The sequence below is a fragment of the Anomaloglossus baeobatrachus genome, chromosome 6 (genome assembly GCF_048569485.1).
Source record: "Anomaloglossus baeobatrachus isolate aAnoBae1 chromosome 6, aAnoBae1.hap1, whole genome shotgun sequence".
NCBI classification, from domain to species: Eukaryota; Metazoa; Chordata; class Amphibia; order Anura; family Aromobatidae; genus Anomaloglossus; species Anomaloglossus baeobatrachus.
Genome location: NC_134358.1, coordinates 529175259 through 529197057, shown reverse-complemented (window position 1 = coordinate 529197057; position 21799 = coordinate 529175259). Strand labels below are relative to the sequence as shown.

The following is a 21799-nucleotide window of genomic DNA, read 5'->3' as shown; positions in this document are numbered from 1 at the left end:
CACACCTCCTCCTCCATGCTTCACGGTGGGAACCAGCCATGTAGAGTCCATCCGTTCACCTTTTCTACAAAGACACGGTGGTTGGATCCAAAGATCTCAAATTTGGACTCATCAGACCAAAGCACAGATTTCCACTGGTCTAATGTCCATTCCTTGTGTTCTTTAGCACAAACAAGTCTCTTCTGCTTGTTGCCTGTTTTTAGAAGTGGTTCCCTAGCAGATATTTTACCATGAAGGCTGCTGCACAAAGTCTCCTCTTAACAGTTGCTCTAGAGATGTGTCTGCTGCTAGAACTCTGTGTGGCATTGACCTGGTCTCTAATCTGAGCTGCTGTTAACCTGCAATTTCTGAGGCTGGTGACTCAGATAAACATATCCTCCGCAGCAGAGGTGACTCCTGGTCTTCCTTTCCTGGGGCGGTCCTCATGTGAGCCAGTTTCTTTGTAGCGTTTGATGGTTTTTGCCACTGCACTTGGGGACACTTTCAAAGTTTTCCCAATTTTTCGGACTGACTGACCTTCATTTCTTAAAGTAATGATGGCCACTCGTTTTTCTTTACTTAGCTGCTTTTTTCTTGCCATAATACAAATTCTAACAGGCTATTCAGTAGGACTATCAGCTGTGAATCCACCAGACTTCTGCACAACACAACTGATGGTCCCAACCCTATTTATAAGGCAAGAAATCCCACTTATTAAACCTGACAGGGCTCACATGTGAAGTGAAAACCATTTCCGGTGGCTACCTCTTCAAGCTCATCAAGAGAATGCCAAGAGTGTGCAAAGCAGTAATCAAAGCAAAAGGTGGCTTCTCTGAAGAACCTAGAATATAAGACATATTTTCAGTTGTTTCACTCTTTAAGTATTTCATTCCACATGTGTTAATTCATAGTTTTGATGCCTTCAATGTGAATCTACAGTTTTCAGGGTCAGGAAAAAAAAGAAAACTCTTTGAATGAGAAGGTGTGTCCAAACTTTTAGTCTGTACTGTATACATATACATACACACACTATATTATATATATATTATATATATATATACACACACACACACACAGACAGTATACACACACACACACACATACGCATACATACACACATGCACAAATATATATATATATATATATATATATATATATATATATATATATACACACACACACACTGCATATATTATTTATACATTTTTATTTTCACTTTTTGTGCTATAATGTATGTATTCAGGGCTGAAAAAGTAAAACCAACAAAAAGACAAGATTTTTGTAATTAAGTTTCATTAAAAATGTTGCACCATTTGACTCCTATGGCCTGTGTGTACCACTGTTCTTTGCTGGCTGCAGAGTGAGTTAACTGAGTCACCATAAGTGAGCTCTGACAGAAGTTTTTGTAAGTCTTTTGTGTTTTTCTGAGCTCTTAGCTATTTTATGACTACCGACTGCTTCAAAGGTGAATATGCAGGGAAACACAAAAAGCCTTTAAACCTCAAACGATGCCCAATTTTTAATGAAAACCAATTGTAAAAATATTCATTTTTCCGGCCTAATATACATGCATTATTTTAAATGAAAGGGGATGTTACTAGTGTGAGACATGTAGATCAGATGAATAGACTGTCAGTCATTACAGGTCTCACCCTTTCCTTTTAAATAACCTCCAGAGGCAGATTCTCAGGGAGATCTATCTCCGGTCCATAGATCTTTGCTCATTTATATATAAGAAAAAAATGTGAATTTCTTCGGCATAAGACCTTCAGCTTCCTATGACCTACATGCCCATACAGACGGCTTAGGAGGGTTGATCCGACTGACAGATTCCCTTTAATCCGGCGAAAGCAACATCTGCACAGACTTTGCCTGTTCTCCCCGTGTTTGCTCCAGATTCTTACATTTCTTTCCACACAAAAGAAAAAATAATTTGGATTTTCGACTGTAAACCTCGGTGGTGACAAGAACGGACGCGGATGATCTCTGTACTGCGCTGTAGAATATGTTGGCATCAAATAGATAACTAAAACCTAAGCTAAATCATTATCAAAGTTGGATCTGACGAAATATTTGTGCTTATCGCAACGCAAAACATTGAAACAATTCTGCATTCCTGCTGTAGACATCAAAGCTTCATTCTAATGGGAATATTGATACAATCTGTAAAATACCGAGCTAGGAAAGTATATATATATATATATATATATATATGGTATATGTTTTACACATTGCTTGTATGAACTGCTGACTGAACAGCAGCGAGGAATAAATCCACTATCAGCAATACACAGCTCTGCCCGGGGGGCACATTCTTTGAACAGGGCAAGTCTATCCTTGTGTTTGCATAGTAAGTGATCATCATGGCTACTGTGTGCACCCGGGAGGGGTGGAGAAAAAAAAAATCACCGTATACTTCAAACTATGAGGTATATACACACACACAGAGGGTTTAAGGCTTTTCCCCGTTCAGTTGTTCCGTTGGTGCTTCCATCTGAACCCCCCAGCAAAACATGTTTTGGACATATGCACCAAAGAGGCCACGGACTATAATGGTGCAGATGTTGTCACCGTGTACTCAGGAGTATACACCTACTAGAGGCAGACACCCAGACACAGTCTACTACGTCTGTGTGTCCACCTTCAATAGGTCTATACTCCCAAAAACGGTGCACGACAGAGCACACGGTGACTCCGTCTGCTCCATTATAGTCCGTGGCCCTGTTGACAAATACGTCCGAAATCCGTCTTGCAGGGCTTTAGGACAGAAGCCCAGACGGGACCACTGAACAAAAGCCCCGACGGGACCACTGAACAGGGCGAGGAACGTAGTGTGAAAGTGGCCTTAGAGTAAAACGTGAGAGTAAACTCTTAAACTCCTCCTCAAAATCTGCTCCGTTTTTGCTCCGAAAACTCAACAGAAAGATTATGTCCACAAACCTGAAGACTCTACAAAATACTAGTACTTTTTATAAATAAAGCTTACATGGTGAGGAAAATACAATTATAGTAAGAACTACTACAATCCTTAGGTAAAGCCATTCACTGCACAGAGCAGTTTTCCAGGTCCAGTCCTCACGAGGTCCCAGCCCTCTCGAGTTACCAGCCCTCCCGAGTTACCAGCCCTCTCGAGTTACCAGCCCTCCCGAGTTACCAGCCCTCCCGAGTTACCAGCCCTCCCGAGTTACCAGCCCTACCGAGTTACCAGCCCTCCCGAGTTACCAGCCCTCTCGAGTTACCAGCCCTCTCGAGTTACCAGCCCTCCCGAGTTACCAGCCCTCCCGAGTTACCAGCCCTCCCGAGTTACCAGCCCTCTCGAGTTACCAGCCCTCTCGAGTTCTCAGCCCTCCCGAGTTACCAGCCCTCTAGAGTTCTCAGCCCTCCCGAGTTCCCAGCCCTCTCGAGTTCCCAGCCCTCCCGAGTTCCCAGCCCTCCCGAGTTCTCAGTCCTCCCGAGTTACCAGCCCTCCCGAGTTACCAGCCCTCTCGAGTTACCAGCCCTCTCGAGTTACCAGCCCTCTCGAGTTCTCAGCCCTCCCGAGTTACCAGCCCTCTAGAGTTCTCAGCCCTCCCGAGTTCCCAGCCCTCTCGAGTTCCCAGCCCTCCCGAGTTCCCAGCCCTCCCGAGTTCTCAGTCCTCCCGAGTTCTCAGCCCTCCCGAGTTACCAGCCCTCTCGAGTTACCAGCCCTCTCGAGTTACCAGCCCTCTCGAGTTACCAGCCCTCCCGAGTTCCCAGCCCTCCCGAGTTCCCAGCCCTCCCGAGTTCCCAGCCCTCCCAAGTTCTCAGTCCTCCCGAGTTCCCAGCCCTCCCGAGTTCTCAGCCCTCCCGAGTTCCCAGCCCTCCCGAGTTCTCAGCCCTCCAGTCAACAGTGCATGTTTTCAAGATTTCTTTAGTATTGCACATGTATTGCTATTATCACCTATGCAGGTAATTAAATTATCACCTGTGTAATACTAAGGAAACCCTAAAAATATGACCTGTTGGTGGCTCCTGAGGCCTGGAATTGGGAAACCCTGACATAGAGCATTAAAGAACAATGTGTGCCAATGAGTCACTAGGGCCAACATGGTGGAGAGTGAGTGCCATAGCTAGTTTCACCTTCATGGTACCATCCTGGCCTCATAACAGGGTCGTCCGGTGCTTGCTGATCCTTCTGATCTCCTGCAGAACTATAGGAGCTTTACCACGCCTCTCACTTCCATATCAACTGGAGAGAAAGTGTTAATCGACACTGCGGTAGGAACGGAGACCAAGAAGAACAGACCCTGGATAGTGATATATTGTCAACGCGTTTCGGAGCAAACCTACCTCCTTCAGGACAATCACAATTTGTGATTCTCTTGAAGGAGTTTTTTTTCACTCCGAAATAAGTCAACAATAAATCACTATCAAGGATCTGTTCTTCTTGGTCTCCATATATATGGCAGCGTGGATTAACCCCTTCTCTCCAGTTGTTTAGCATTTATTTCACTGTGGGGCTGCTGCAGCCGTTCCATGTTTTCTTCAGTAGTTTTGACTTTCACAAATTTTTCAGGTGAGCGCATTTCCTGAATTTTACACCTTTTCCATGATAGATAAAACCCTAATCTTATTCTAATTGTCTCACCAGTTGCTCTACATTCTCACTTCTGTATCGGGAGGACAATGGGGCTGTTTACTTCTTGTGCCTATCGCACACGTGTCCCAGTAGGCATCAGTGGACAGGACATCATCAGCCCAGCTCACCATCTGAAGCCAAGGCAGAACAGCCCTTTTTCTAAAAGCGGTGAAAAAGTGCACAGTGCATGATGTAGGGGCTGAGATCCTGATTCCAGGGATGTGTCCCTTGCTCAACAGCTTGTTGTAGTTTTAGTACAATCAGTGTTTTAATAGCAGGAGATTATCACTGCAGGACTAGGTATTATGTGCCAGGCAGTCCAGCTAATCTGTGTAACCCCACTCTCACTACTGATTGGCCACTTGCTGACAATGTACAGTGTACACATGAAGCTATATATCTGTGGTGGGGACGAACACAACTCAGCATTCATAGCACTGCTACCTCTACAGCAGAGAAAACAGGGATTGTATCAAAACTGCACTAAGCAGCCCAGTAAGTGACATCGCCGGAATCAGGGTCTCAGCCTCCACATCATGCTGCTCCCGGATTTCATGGCAATAATCTAGTGACAGATTCCCTTTAATACACTGAAGATGTCATCAATGGCAGATAAGTAGGGCTCCGATACGAGGCATTCCAAGTAGCGTTCTCGGCAATGGTGACTGCACAGTTTATGGAGCCGAGGTGTTCCGGATCTAGTTACTGCGCACATCTGTCCGGAGCTAAAAAAAAACCCCAACTGATTGGTATTGAATTCCCATCAATCTAATAGTGATGTCCCATCGGAAGGTTACATCATCAACATCATAACGTCGGAGACTAGAGGGATACGGTCAGTGCTGTTTGTATCAACTTTTACTCTATTTTGACCTGACAATTAAAACTGATATTAGGGCTTTTGGAATCTTTTTTGGAGCATGTGAAGAAATTATGATGGCTTTACATAGGACTGCAAATTAACCTTTTGAAATTTCTTCACAATGAACTTTCTGGTGGAACCACACAGTATTGGTGATCCTCCAGAGCTTGACCTGGCTCCCAGCTTCAGCTAATGGTGGGTCCCATAGGGAGAACGGACCGCACGCTAAATAGGAGATATAACCCCAACCTGTCTCCCTACAATAAGAACGCATATCGAGCCATAAACTGCAGCAAACTAAGGACAGCAACACAAGACAATAAAATGTAAAAGCGTCTCACAGTCAGGTCTGTATTTGTTATTGGGCGATCGCTTCACCAACAAACTGTAAAGAAAAACAAACAAATCATTAGGAATTGATTGATTTCACGTTATAAAATTTATATTTTATATATATATATGTACATATACATATATATATATATATATATATATATACACACACACACACACACACACACACACACACACACACACACAGTACAGACCAAAAGTTTGGACACACCTTCTCATTCAAAGAGTTTTCTTTATTTTCATTACTCTGAAAATTGTAGATTCACATTGAAGGCATCAAAACTATGAATTAACACATGTGGAATGAAATACTTAAAAAAGTGTGAAACAACTGAAAATATGTCTTATATTCTAGGTTCTTCATAGTAGCCACCATTTGCTTTGATTACTGCTTTGCACACTCTTGGCATTCTCTTTATGAGCTGCAAGAGGTAGCCACCGGAAATGGTTTTCACTTCACAGGTGTGTCCTGTCAGGTTTAATAAGTGGGATTTCTTGCCTTATAAATGGGGTTGGGACCATCAGTTGTGTTGTGCATAAGTCTGGTGGACACACAGCTGATAGTCCTACTGAATAGACTGTTAGAATTTGTACTATGGAAAGAAAAAAGCAACTAAGTAAAGAAAAACGAGTGGCCATCATTACTTTAAGAAATAAAGGACAGTCAGTCCGAAAAATTGGGAAAACTTTGAAAGTGTCCCCAAGTGAAGTGGCAAAACCCATCAAACGCTACAAAGAAACTGGCTCACATGAGGACCGCCCCAGGAAAGGAAGACCAAGAGTCACCTCTGCTGCGGAGGATAAGTTTATCCGAGTCACCAGCCTCAGAAATCGCAGGTTAACAGCAGCTCAGATTAGAGACCAGGTCAATGCCACACAGAGTTCTAGCAACAGACACATCTCTAGAACAACTGTTAAGAGGAGACTTTGTGCAGCAGGCCTTCATGGTAAAATAGCTGCTAGGAAACCACTGCTAAGGACAGGCAACAAGCAGAAGAGACTTGTTTGGGCTAAAGAAAACAAGGAATGGACATTAGACCAGTGGAAATCTGTGCTTTGGTCTGATGAGGCTAAATTTGAGATCTTTGGGTCCAACCATGGTGTCTTTGTGCGACGCAGAAAAGGTGAACGGATGGACTTTACATGGCTGGTTCCCACCGTGAAGCATGGAGGAGGAGGTGTGATGGTGTGGGGGTGCTTTGCTGGTGACACTTTTGGGGATTTATTCAAAATTGAAGGCATACTGAACCAGCATGGCTACCACAGCGTCTTGCAGCGGCGTGCTATTCCATCCGGTTTGCGTTTAGTTGGATCATCATTTATTTTTCAACAGGACAATGACCCCAAACACACCTCCAGGCTGTGTAAGGGCTATTTGACTAAGAAGGAGAGTGATGGGGTGCTACGCCAGATGACCTGTTCTCCCCAGTCACCAGACCTGAACCCAATCAAGATGGTTTGGGGTGAGCTGGACCGCAGTGAAGGCAAAAGGGCCAACAAGTGCTAAGCATCTCTGGAACTCCTTCAAGACTGTTGGAAAACCATTTACGGTGACTACCTGTTGAAGCTCATCAAGAGAATGCCAAGAGTGTGCAAAGTAGTAATCAAAGCAAAAAGGTGGCTACTTTAAAGAACCTAGAATATAAGACATATTTTCAGTTGTTTCACACTTTTTTGTTAAGTATTTAATTCCACATGTGCTAATTCATAGTTTTGATGCCTTCAATGTGAATCTACAATTTTCATGAATCATGAAAATAAAGAAAACACTTTGAATGAAAAGGTGTGTCCAAACGTTTGGTCAGTACTGTATATATATATGTATATATATATATTATATATATATATAGATAGACACACGTACAGTATATAGATATTAGATATATTTACACATATACGTATGTGTGTGTGTGTGTGTGTGTCTCTCATATATATATATATATATATATATATATATACACACACACACACACACACAACCACATCCTTTCATCATAGGAAATACAGAAATGTGTAAAACAGATGTTCTCCAAATATGAGGACGACTTTTGGCTGTCATAGTTCTCGTGGGCTTCTACATTACAGTAGTGGTTCCAAAGTCTTCCCCCTTCCTTTTCCTTTTCTGATTCTTTAGGTCTAGTGAAATTTGAATTCGGCATTTTGCTCGTGTTTGGCCAAGAAATTCGATTTGCATTTCCTTATTATCAAGTAGAACGTTCCATATTAAATGTGTTGCGATGTGGGTGCCAGAAGCCCTGCTGGAGAGTGAAGGCCAGAAGATAGAAGAGGCCGGATGGAGCGGAGGACTGGACAGGAGTGGGCCGCGGCGATGGAGGAGGTAAAGACTGAGGAAAATAATTTTTTTTTACCCCACTTTCCAACCCTGTATAATTCGAAAAAAATGGTGTCTTGCCGCCCTTTTGCTGAGTTCCTGGCATCTCTGAGTGCCATTAAGAATTGATATACTGTAGGGGGTGCTCAAACTTTCACTGCCCCCCCCCCAACCCAAAAAAAACCTTTTTTATTTCCCCAGTAATTCCATTAACGTCAGATTATCTGGCTCAGTCTGAATGATGAGTAATGATAGATTTCACAGCCGTCATGTACAAATTAGCTCCAGAGAGAAGGTTTTCCCCCCATGAAGTAATGCCGTGCTCTACTGGTCAACTTTAAAAAGGACCACAAAGGTAGAAAATTCACAAAGAAAACCCCCCTCTCCTTAATACCCCCTTATGTTAACCCTTTTTTGTATCATATTACAATTAAAACTCAAAAACATATAACAAGTAACCAATGACCAGTATGTCATTGGTTATGAACAGGTTAAAAAAAAAATAATCCAAATGTTTTGCTCTTTGTTTCCCTGGCACATTTAACTTTGATGTGGTCTATGGTCATAATTTAGCTGAAAGGAGCTAACCCCCCCTCCCCCTAAAACAGATAGAGTTGGAAACTCTCATGGGACTGTCAAAATGAGCTCACTGATGGACTCTCAGTTAGCCCTTTCTTAAGTAACAGTCAGTACAGCACAGAGGTCACAGATGGAAACTAGAGGAAAGGTTATAAAAATGACTTAGCCAAAAATATACATATATAATATACATTTAATTATGGGGAAAAAAAATGTTGCCAAAGCTGGACAACCACTGTCCTCAAAAAAAACTTTTACCCCTTACATCACCCAGGTATTGACACCAGCACTGATAGAGGATCATTTGCTAGAACTGTTAATGCAACTATAAAATCGGGAAAAAAAAACCACAAAACTTTTTGCCTTTCTTCCATTTTTCCCCTATGGGTGTAACAATGACATATACAGTGCTGGCCAAAAGTATTGGCACCCCTGCAATTCTGTCAGATAATATTCCACAAATTCTTTGGTATTATTATCTTCATTTAATTTGTCTTCAATGAAAAAAAATAAAAAACATGGTCATAAAGCCAAATTGGATTCCACGCCAAACATAAAAAAGGGGTGGACAAAAGTATTGGCACTGTTTGAAAAATCATGTGATGCTTCTCTAATTTGTGTAATTAACAGCGCCTGTAACTTACCTGTGGCACCTAACAGGGGTTGGCAATAACTAAATCACACTTGCAGCCAGTTGACATGGATTAAAGTTGACTCAACCTCTGTCCTGTGTCCTTGTGTGTAGCACATTGAGCATGGAGAAAAGAAAGAAGACCAAAGAACTGTCTGAGGACTTTAGAATCCAAATTGTGAGGAAGCATGAGCAATCTCAAGGCTACAAGTCCATCTCCAAAGACCTGAAAGTTCCTGTGTCTACGGTGCGCAGTGTCATCAAGAAGTTTAAAGCTCATGGCACTGTGGCTAACCTCCCTAGATGTGGAAGGATAAGAAAAATTGACGAGAGATTTCAACGCAAGATTGTGCGGATTGTGGATAAAGAACCTCCACTAAAGGGTGCTTTACACGCTGCGACATCGCTAGCTGATGCTAGCGATGGTGAGCGTGATAGCACCCGCCCCTATCGTTATGCCGATATATTGTGATCGCTGCCGTAGCGAACATTATCGCTACGGCAGCGTCACACGAACTTACCTGGTCGTCGTCGTCGCTGTGACTGCCGAACAATCCCTCCCTCAAGGGGGAGGGACAATTGGCACCACAGCGACATCACCGCGACGTCACTAAGCGGCCAGCCAATCAAAGCGGAGGGGCGGAGATGAGCGGGACGAACATCCCGCCCACCTCCTTCCTTCCTCATTGCTGGCGTGTGGCAGGTAAGGAGAGGTTCCTCGTTCCTGCGGCGTCACACATAGCGATGTGTGCTGCCGCAGGAACGAGGAACAACTTCGCCCACGTGACAGCAGCGATATTTGAGAATGGACCCCCATGTCAACCAGGAGCGATTTTGGACGTTTTTGCAACGATCCAAAATCGCTCCTAGGAGTCACACACAATGAGATCGCTACAGCGGCCGGATGTGCGTCACAAAATCCGTGACCCCAACGAGATCGCTGTAGCGATCTCGTAGCGTGTAAAGCCCGCTTTACATCCAAACAAGTTCAAGCTGCCCTGCAGTCCGAGGGTACCACAGTGTCAACCCGTACTATCCGTCGGCATCTGAATGAAAAGGGACTGTATAGTAGGATACCCATGAAGACCCCACTTCTTACCCCGAGACATAAAAAGCCAGGCTGGAGTTTGCCAAAACTTACCTGAGAAAGCCTGAAACATTTTGTAAGTATGTTCTCTGGTCAGATGAGACAAAAATAGAGCTTTTTGGGAAAAGCCATCAACATAGAGTTTACAGGAAAAAAAAAAGAGGCATTCAAAGAAAAGAACACGGTCCCTACAGTCAAACATGGCGGAGGTTCCCTGATGTTTTGAGATTGCTTTTCTGCCTCTGGAACTGGACTGCTTGACCGTGTGCATGGCATTATGATGTCTGAAGACTACCGACAAATTTTGCAGCATAATGTAGGGCCCAGTGTGAGAAAGCTGGGTCTCCCTCAGAGGTCATGGGTCTTCCAGCAGGACAATGACCCAAAACACACTTCAAAAAAGCACTAGAAAATGGTTTGAGAGAAAGCACTGGAGACTACTAAAGTGGCCAGCATTGAGTCCAGACCTGAACCCCATAGAACACCTGTGGAGAGATCTCAAAATGGCAGTTTGGAGAAGGCCCCCTTCAAATCTCAGGGACCTGGAGCAGTTTGCCAAAGAAGAATGGTCTAAAATTCCAGCAGAGCATTGTAAGAAACTCATTGATGGTTACCGGAAGCGGTTGTGCGCAGTTATTTTGGCTAAAGGTTGTGCAACCAAGTATTAGGCTAAGGGTGCCAATACTTTTGTCTGGCCCATTTTTGGAGTTTTGTGTGAAATGATCAATGATTTGATTTTTGTTTCATTCTCTTTTGTGTTTTTTCATTGCAAGCAAAATAAATGAAGATAATAATACCAAAGAATTTGTGATTGTAATCATTTTCAGGAAGAAACTGAGTATTATCTGACAGAATTGCAGGGGTGCCAATACTTTTGAATAGAATGGAGCAAAAAACCTTTTGCTGAAAATGTGGTCCAGATGTAAGGGTTGTCTTCTTAAAGAGCTGGTCTTTATAGAGGTTTCATTGTACATTTTTCAGTTAGTAGCAACTCTGCAAAGGTATAGATACCGACCTCGCCACTTTCACCATTTTCGGGCTGTACTTTTCCAGATGATTTAGGAGAACTTCCATTGTTCTGCCGGTTCCTATAACATCCTGCAAATGAAATAGACACTGGGTAAATATATAGACAGAGCAGTGGCTTCAGCTGAATGACTATAGCTGGAAAGTCATCAAAGAAGGGTCAAAGACAATTAGAAGAGAACACGCATCAATCTCAAATCTAGTTGTGTGGCCACCGTTGGGTACAATTGTTTTGTTTTCTTACACAAATACATGTATTTTTGGCTAAAAAGCATTTTTGTGATTGGGACTAATTCAAAATTTTGCCTCCTATACCCACTGTCAGTTGCAGCTGCAGAATGAGGTAACTGAGAATCTGTCAGTGAGCTCATTGTAATCTTATCGGGCTGAGTTTCCTCATATTTTCTAAGCTAAAAAACAATAATGCCTCTCTTTTCCTATACAACAATCAGTGGGAAATGGACAGCACTTGGATGGCATCGGTTATGTCAACAGCCTCTATTATAGGTGCAAATGCTACCAAGAAAAATAGGGATAGCACTCATATGCAAAAAAAAACAAAAAAAAAAAAAAAACCCAACCCCCCCCCCCCCCAAAAAACCCCACAGACGTCTGAATGAGCACTAACAGTATAATGGGAGAATTTGCAATTCATCAGTCTTTTCTTTTTTAGCTCTTCTCAGCTGATTTATGACAACAGACCACATCAAAGTTGAATTTGCAGAGATACAAAAAGCCTGTAAAAATAAAACTGTGCAAAATGTTTAATTAACTAGAATTGTAAAACTGTTTTTTTTAGCCCAAACTTTATGCATTTAAAGTAAAGAAAAAAATAAAATAAGTTTTTTCACCAGCGGTGGACAAACCCTGCTGTACTAGGTGGTAGTATTAGTATCATTAGTTAAAGGGAACTTGTCACGTAGAACATAGTATCAGACCTGTTGGCAGTATATTAAAGAGTTGGATGAGCCGAGTAGATTGATATGTAATTTGGTTGGAAAAGATTCAGTATAATTTGGATTTTATTTCCCCGCTAATTCTAGGTTTAGGAGTCGAAGGGGCGGTCCTAATCAGTGATTAGTTATTCAGTCATCTCCACATCATCTCCTGTAGAACCTCTAGTCTAGAGTCTATAATTGTGTCAACACAGGGGATCTGAGTTTTAGTTTTGTTGGAAATAATTCTGTATAATTTGGATTTTATTCCCCTGCTAATTCTATGTTTAGGAGTCCAGTGGGCGGTCCTAATCAGACAAAGGTTCTACAGTCATCTCCAAATACAGTTGTCTTCTGTTGGGCCTCCGAGGTCCAAAATTGTGTGAACACAGGGGGAGCGAAGTAGATTGATGTATAGTTTTGTTGGAAATGATTCAATGTAATTTAAATCTTATCCTTTTATATCCCAGCTAACATTATGTTTAGGAGTCCAGTGGGCGGTCCTAATCAGTGATCGGGTCTAAACTCAGTCTCCACATACAGTTGTTTTCTGTTGTATCTCCGGTGTCCATGATGGTGAATTTATTATATACTATATATTATATATATATATATATATATATATATATATATATATATATATATATATATATATATATATATATATATATATATATATATATACTGTGAGGTAGCACGGTCGGCTGCGCAGCAGAAGACACGGGATTCCAGGCATCAAGGTTCACAGCACACGGTTTTAATGTCCAAACAAAAAGTCCATAACAAAATACATGTGCCTCTCCAGCAGAGGGCTCAGGAAGTTCTGGTCACTTCCCCCACACCCGGCACACCTGCCCTTGTTCCTGATTCTATTTAACCCTTCCTTCAGCCTGTAGGGAAACAGCATTAACCCTATAGTGGATTTACTTTCTATCATGGAGTGAGCACAACCGGGGCGAGACATACCGGCCGTCATAGATAACCCCGGTCACAGTCTCACATACCCCCCCCCCTCAGTTCAAGCGTGCGGGGTTGAACTCCCACCATCAAACACGGGCCGCGGGACAAGGCATCGGCGTTGCCCTGCAACCTACCGGCCCGGTGTTCAACCGTAAACCGGAAGTTTTGCAGAGAAAGGAACCACCGGGTAACCCGGGCATTCCGTTCCTTGGCGGACCTCATCCAGACCAGTGGAGAGTGATCCGTCACCAAGCGAAACTGCCGTCCCAGCAGGTAATAGCGTAGGGACTCCAAGGCCCACTTGATCGCCAGGCACTCCTTCTCCACTACGCTATAATTCCGCTCGGGAGGGGTGAGCTTCCTACTTAAGAAGGTGACGGGGTGTTCCTCCCCCTGAACCACCTGAGACAGCACTGCACCCAGGCCGATCTCCGAGGCGTCAGTCTGTACTATGAACTCCTTCCGGAAATCAGGGTTGACCAGAACGGGCTGTCCGCACAGGACCTCCTTCAGGGCCCGGAAGGAGTCCTCGGCCTGCGGGGTCCAGCGCACCATGACGGACTTCTTGCCTTTGAGAAGGTCCGTCAAGGGGGCTGATAGTCCCGCAAAATCCTTTACAAACCTCCTGTAGTACCCCACGATACCCAGGAAGGCCCTAACCTGCTTCGTGGTCAGGGGTCTAGGCCACTTCTGGATCGCCTCAACCTTGTTAATTTGGGGCTTAATCACTCCTTGGCCTATCACGTAGCCCAAGTAGCGGGCTTCCGTGAGTCCCAATGCACATTTCTTGGGATTGGCTGTCAATCCGGCTGTTCGAAGCGCGTCCACCACCGCTTGTACCTGTTCCAAGTGGGTCTGCCAATCGGAGCTGTAAATAATGATGTCATCCAGGTACGCTGATGCATACGCCTGGTGGGATTCCAGCACTAAGTCCATCAACCTCTGGAACGTGGCCGGAGCGCCATGTAACCCAAAAGGCAAGACAACATAGTGGAAGAGACCCTCCGGCGTAACAAAAGCGGTTTTCTCCTTGGCGGACTCCGTTAGTGGCACCTGCCAGTACCCTTTGGTCAGGTCGAGCGTGGTAAAATATCGCGCCTGTCCCAGCCTATCAATCAGCTCATCCACCCGGGGCATGGGGTAGAGATCGAACTTGGATATTTCGTTCAATCTCCTAAAGTCATTGCAGAACCTTAAGGAGCCATCGGGTTTTGGTATTAGGACAATCGGACTAGCCCATTCACTCCGGGATTTTTCGATGACCCCCAGGCGTAACATTGTCTTTACTTCCTCCGATATGGCTTGTCGTCGAGCCTCCGGTACCCGGTATGACTTCAGGCGTACCTTCAGGTGGGGCTCGGTGACAATATCATGTCGTATCAGACTGGTCCTACCGGGCAGCTCGGAGAAGACATCGGGGTTCTGCTGAACCAACCGTCTGGCCTCTCGCCTCTGTTGCTTGGTGAGGGCTTCTCCAATCCTTACTTCCGGTTCGTCCTCTCCGGAGGTCGCTGGAGCCGGATGTGAACGACCCGAAGAGGAGGGAGGTGGGGAAAAAACAGCCATCAGGCTTTCCCGTTCCTGCCAAGGTTTTAATAGGTTGACATGGTATATTTGTTCAGGTTTCCGCCTACCGGGCTGCAATACTTTATAGTTAACCACCCCGACTCTTTCCTTTATCTCGTAGGGGCCTTGCCACTGAGCCAGGAATTTGCTCTCCGCCGTGGGGATCAATACCAACACCCGATCCCCGGGTTTAAAGGTCCGCACGGTGGCTTGTCTATTGTAGCGGCCGCTTTGCGCGGCCTGAGCCTCCTGTAAATGCTCCTTCACAATTGGCATGACCGCGCTTATGCGGTTCTGCATACCCAAAATGTGTTCAATCACACTTTTATGGGGGGTGGGCTCTTGTTCCCATGTTTCCTTTGCCAGGTCCAACAATCCCCGGGGATGTCGCCCGTATAACAATTCAAAAGGCGAAAACCCCGTGGATGCCTGTGGCACCTCTCGTATGGCAAACATCAAATAGGGAAGCATCATATCCCAGTCTTTCCCGTCTTTTGAAATCACCCTTCTTAGCATGGTTTTCAGGGTTTTATTGAAACGCTCGACTAAACCGTCCGTTTGAGGATGATACACAGACGTACGCAACTGCTTGATCTGGAGTAGCCGGCATAGCTCTTTGGTCACTTTAGACATGAATGGGGTCCCCTGATCCGTAAGGATCTCCTTGGGCAATCCCACCCGGCAGAACACAGCAAACAACTCCCGAGCTATAAGCTTTGCTGCAGTATGTCTGAGAGGTATCGCCTCGGGATACCGGGTGGCATAGTCAACGATCACTAGGATGTGTTGGTGCCCTCGAGCGGACTTTACGAGGGGCCCCACCAGATCCATCCCTATCCGTTCAAAAGGGACTTCTATAATGGGTAACGGTACCAACGGACTGCGAAAATGGGTCAGGGGTGCAGTAAGCTGACACTCCGGGCAGGTTTCGCAGAACCGTTTTACCTCCCCAAAGACCCCGGGCCAATAGAACCTTTGCAATATTCGCTCCTGCGTTTTCTTGACCCCTAGGTGGCCACTCATCAGGTGTTTATGAGCCAAGTTGAGGACCCGCCGGCGATGCGGCTGGGGCACCACCAACTGTTCTACCCCTACGCCCCGTATTTCATCTACCCGGTAGAGTAAATCCTGCTTAAGAGCGAAATGGGGGTACCTTACCTGGGCACCGGGCAGCTGTGCCACCCTGTCAACTACTGTCACCCGACTCCGGGCATGTATTAATGTAGGGTCCTGGAGTTGGGCTGTCCCAAACGTATCCGGGGACGCCTCCAACTCCGGGATGGGCTCGATCGTCTCAGCCTCTCCTGCCAATACCTCTAGGGGCGACCTATCGGGTTCACACTCTGTCCCTATCATGGTGACCCCTACGGCAGGTGTCCCGGATTCAGGATTGTAGGGCTCAGGTCCCGGACCGACCAATATCTGAGGGGACTTAGGGGGTCCCCTCCATAGAGTCCAAAAATAGGGCAGATCCCTTCCTAGGATCACGTCATAAGGAAGAGTGTTAAGAAGTCCCACCTCATGTTGCACCTGACCGCAAGGTGCTGTGATGGTGACAATCCCCGTGGGATAGTCGCGGCGGTCCCCATGTATGCAAACCACCCCCACGGTGCGTCCTGTGGCCTTTACTTTAGCTCTCAAGGTGGATCGCACAAGGGTCACTAAGCTTCCGGAATCCAACAATCCTGTAACCGGACATCCATTCACCTGTATTTGGCACAAGTGGGGCTCCGTCTCTGGGGAGACCAGGTCAGCGGTACACACCACCTGAGCATACATTGAACCCCGCCGGGTAACCCCACAATCCATGGGCTCCGTGGTGAGTGGACACTGGGCTTCCATATGTCCCACCCGCTGGCACCGCCAACATCTAATGGGGACGGAAACCCCCTTGACGGGTTGTCGTTTAGGGTACAGAACCTTCCGGACCTCAGGAATGGCGGCCGCGGCCTCAGACGGGACGGTAGGGGACTCCTGTACCGTTGTCAGCGGTGGGTCCTTGGCCCTAGGCTTGGAGGGGCCGGACCGACGGGCGGTACGCAAAGTCTCAGTGTCCCGTATCAAGTCCTGCGTAGCCACATGCCGCTCTACCAGGGACACTAATTGGTCCAGGGTACTCGGGTCACCCTGTCCGACCCACCGTTGAACGGTGACGGGTAAAGTGCGCACAAAACGATCCACTACTACCCTTTCCACCATTTGCGCCGGGCTCAGAGTGTCAGGCTGCAACCACTTTTTTACAAGATGCAACAAGTCATAGGCCTGGGAGCGTACGGGTTTGGCTTCCTCATAGAACCACTGATTTACCCGCTGAGCCCGTACATAGGTATTCACCCCCAACCGAGCCAGTATTTCGGCTTTCAGGGTCACATAGTCAATGGCGTCCTCGGCACAGAGGTCCAGGTACGCTTTTTGGGGTTCCCCCGTCAGATAGGGCGACAATACCTCAGCCCACTGCGGGGTCGGCAGCTTTTCCCGCTCGGCCACCCGCTCAAACACCGCCAGGAACGCTTCCACATCATCACCCGGGGTCATCTTTTGCAACGCTTGTCTCACCGCTTTCCGGACGCTGCCGTCGTCACCCGGTCCCGGGGTTGTTGCTGCCGGTCCGGCACGGATCGACTTGGCCAGGAGAACCATCTGTTCTTGGTGCCTTTTTTCCTGCAATTGCAATGCTTGCTGCTGACGTGCATTGGCCTGCTCCATCTGTTCTTGGTGCCTTTTGTCCTGCACTTGCAAGGATTGCTGCTGACGTGCATTGGCCTGATCCATCTGTTCTTGGAATTTTTTTTCCTGCACTTGCAAGGATTGGAGCAGGTGTGCATTGGTCTGTTGCTGCTGTGCATTAGCCTGTTGCTGCTGTGCATTAGCCTGTTGCTGCTGTGCATTAGCCTGAGCCAAATGCTTTAGTATGTCCTCCATGGCGTCGCCGGGTTTGGGCTGTAGTATAGCCGCTCGAATCCAGGACATGCGCAGCTGGGTCACCAGGGATGGATGCTACACCTCACCGGCTGTCATGCCCGCATTCTCCACCATATGTGAGGTAGCACGGTCGGCTGCGCAGCAGAAGACACGGGATCCAGGCATCAAGGTTCACAGCACACGGTTTTAATGTCCAAACAAAAAGTCCATAACAAAATACATGTGCCTCTCCAGCAGAGGGCTCAGGAAGTTCTGGTCACTTCCCCCACACCCGGCACACCTGCCCTTGTTCCTGATTCTATTTAACCCTTCCTTCAGCCTGTAGGGAAACAGCATTAACCCTATAGTGGATTTACTTTCTATCATGGAGTGAGCACAACCAGGGCGAGACATACCGGCCGTCATAGATAACCCCGGTCACAGTCTCACAATACATACATACATACATACATACATACATACATACATACATATATATATATATATATATATATATATATATATATATATATATATATATATATATATATATATGTGTATATATATATATATGTATATATAAAATAAATTCACCATCTGTCTGTCTCTTTCCTTGTCTGTCTGTCTCTCTATCTCTGTGTTTTCTCTATGTGTGTATCTGTCTGTTTCTCTCTTTGCCCGGCTGTCTCTTTGCCCGTCTGTCTCTTTGGACGTCTATCTCTCTGTCTGTCTCTTTTCAGGGCTGTCTGTGTCTGTCTGTCTGTCTTTCTCTCTCTATCCGTCTCCCCACCGACATCATATTACCTCACACATAAGCTTTCTATACTAAAGGCTACTTTACACGCTGCGATATCGGTCCCGATATCGCTAGCGTGGGTACCCGCCCCCATCTGTTGTGCGACACGGGCAAATCGCTGCCCGTGCCGCACAACATCGCGCAGACTCGTCACACATACTTACCTGCCCGGCGACGTCGCTGTGACCGGCGAACCGCCTCCTTTCTAAGGGGGCGGTCCGTGCGGCGTCACAGCGACGTCCCTGAGCGGCCGCCCAATAGAAGCGGAGGGGCGGAGATGAGTAGCCGGAACATCCCGCCCCCCTCCTTCCTTCCTCATAGCGGCCGGGAGGCAGGTAAGGAGAGGTTCCTCGTTCCTGCGGCGTCACACATAGCGATGTGTGCTGCCGCAGGAGTGACGAACTACTTAGTTACTGCTGCAGTAACGATAATCGAGAATGGACCCCTGTGAGGCAAATCCCGGGATATGAAGATGAATTATGACTCCAGTCATAATCCCTCATCACTCCCTGGCAGTGCCCCCTCCCTTCTTGTTCTCAGTGTTCCACTTACACCTCCATGGCCATGTCCTGTGATATGGAAATTAGGTGGTGTGGGAACAATGGACACAGGATGACTCCCTGCCGTCACCCTGTAGTAGGAGCTGCTAGCTAGTTAGCAAGGCTATGGAAATAGCCAGACAGAACGACTCCAGTAAAAAATGGTTCATATCTCGCAAGCCATATTTCCGATAAATATGGCAACCATAAAAATGGTGTCTCTGCATGCGGACGATGCCGGCACACCCTTTTTATGGGAGCAGGACATTGGGAAATGCCCCAGGCGTGATATCAGCCAATGGGGAACTGGCAGACAGGTCATGAGTCCCCTCGTTCTGTAGCTAAATTCATAACTGTCACAATGAGAGCATTGGCGTCTGCCTACGACGCTCCCAGGCAAAGTTATGGCCAATATCCCCTTTGCTGGATAATTCTGATCCATGCAGGGGGAGTGGCAGTGCTTCCCTGTGAGGTCACTAAGGTAGGAGGGGACCTGGATCTGCCCAGGTTGATAACCCTACTTCGGCCATTTTCCAGGGTTCTTTCGCTGGGGGCACGTGTAGGAAACATCTGTGGGAAGGATCCTAGAAACCTGGGTACAGCGCCCCCCTGTGGCCAGACGCAACAAGGTAACTGCTGGAACTGTGTATGCCTGTTTGTAACCCATGCTTTGATTGTAACTGTACTCTGACATATGTATATTCTGTAGATTCCCTATTGTATATATTGTAGTTTCTAGTGTGCTTTAGGCTGATTAAATTATATAATTAATCTTGGGCTGTTCTGTTATCTCGATCTTGAATCCCACGTCTGTGTGTTCGGCTAATAGTTACCGTGAAGCGGTTGGTGGCAGCGAGTTGTGCCAAGGATTATTGTGGGGAGGCCAGTGAGATTCGGGAAGATATTATATATTCCGCCCGCGGAGGTCGGGGGAATATATACCCTACTCTCACCGGGGACCCTTCAATAATCGGCATAAGTAGTATAGCGGCCTCCTTGCTTATTGTCGGGCAATTCCATAATTGGCCTGACTATAAGAGGGGCGCTAGAGAGCGCGTCACGTGCTCTGTCTGTCGGTCGGGAGGTATAAAGGAGGGGTGACCCCCACTTGTTACCCCCCGATTGTGACGTACTGGTAGCCAGCGCGGGGGATTTCTGAGTGACCCCCCCGGTGGTTTGTGACATATTGGTGGCATAGCGGTGGGATCGAGATAATAGTGTGTGTGAGTGTGAGACCCATACTCCCAGACACTAAAGACTGCCTGCAGCAGCTGTGGCTGCTGGGGTCTTCAGACTAGCTCAACACTAGAGTGTCAGAGTGCAGATACTGTAAGGTGTGTGGAGGCATCAGGTGTCAGTTCTGTGTCAGTGACCAAAAGTCTGCAAGAATGGCTGATGGCACCAGGAGCAGAGCTATGCAACTGGCCAATGCTAAAGCAGGAGCCGAAGAGAGGGAGGACGGTGCTGTGGACAGTAATGAGGAGGTTGCCCACGAGTCCTCCAGGAGCTCGACGCCAGAAAACCGTTCTGCAGAGGACAGCGCACAAGCTGGCAATTATGGACAAGATGAGGAGCAGCTCACCCAAGGGTCCTCAACGAGCCAGATGCCAGCCCTCCGCTCTGCAAGGGACAGTGAATCACCAGGCTCCGCAGCGGGCCGCAGATCACCACGTGCCATTCCACCGAGCCTGGGAGGCTCGGATAGCCTTCTTCAAATGGCTATGGCCCTTCTCCAGGCTGGAGACCAGGAGGGCTACAAGGGACTCCTGGCAGAGCGCAGGGCAGAGCGGCAAGCAGCGCGTGAGGCTGAGGCTGCGGAGCGGCAGGCAGCGCGTGAAGAGCGCCAGGCAGAGCGTGACTACCAGCTGCAGCTAGCTCAGCTCCGGCCCTCATCAGCCACACGTGACCTTCAAGACACCAAACTTCCAAAGGTCCGTGTTGAGGACTTCCCAGTGCTGGAGAAGGATGGAGACTTGGACTCTTTCTTGACTGCGTTTGAACGGACTTGCTTGCAGCACCATCTGAACAAGGACCAGTGGGCCAAATACCTGACCCCCCGTCTAAGGGGTAAGGCCCTGGATATCCTTGGGGACTTGCCTGCTGAGGCAGATCAGGGCTACGACACCATCAAGCGGGCCCTGATCCAACAGTACAACCTCACCCCGGAGTCCTACCGCAAGAAGTTCCGGAGCCTACAGAAGGGACCAAAGGACTCCTGGGCTGACCACAGGCGGGCACTTGCCCGAGCTGCCGACCACTGGACCCAAGGCCTGCAGCTTTCCACCGGACCGGAGATCCTGGACTTGTTCATCACGGAGCAACTCTTGTGGAACTGCCCGGAGGATCTCCGCCAGTTCATCCGAGACCAGAAGCCAAAGGGGTCCACGGCTACAGCTGCCCTGGCTGATGACTACACCAACAATCGGGCCCCTGAGGCCAGGAGAGCAGCCACCAGCAGCACCTGGAGAGGGGGTAAGATGAACTCTGCGACTGCCCCACCTGCCCCTAGACTGCAGGGGGTGTCCCCCTCAACTCCCCTCTCCAGGCCCGTGGCGGAACCAAGACGGTGCCACCAGTGCAACCTACCTGGACACTTCAAGGCCATGTGCCCTCAGCGTCCCAAGGCCCCGGCTCCGTCCCCGTCCCAAGGGCCGC

At 47.2% G+C, this 21799-nt stretch overlaps 1 protein-coding gene across 4 annotated transcripts in view; it reads right to left on the bottom strand.

The window, feature by feature from the left end:
* PRTFDC1 (phosphoribosyl transferase domain containing 1) overlaps positions 1-21799 on the bottom strand; it is a 376907-nt gene that overhangs the window by 6504 nt on the left and 348604 nt on the right. For all 4 annotated transcript variants that reach the window (XM_075315545.1, XM_075315546.1, XM_075315544.1 and 1 more), the window contains exons 7-8: positions 11437-11519; positions 5780-5823 (exon numbers count right to left, since the gene is read on the bottom strand). In XM_075315545.1, coding sequence (XP_075171660.1) covers positions 5780-5823; positions 11437-11519 — 127 coding nt within the window. The remainder of the gene's footprint in view (positions 1-5779; positions 5824-11436; positions 11520-21799) is intronic.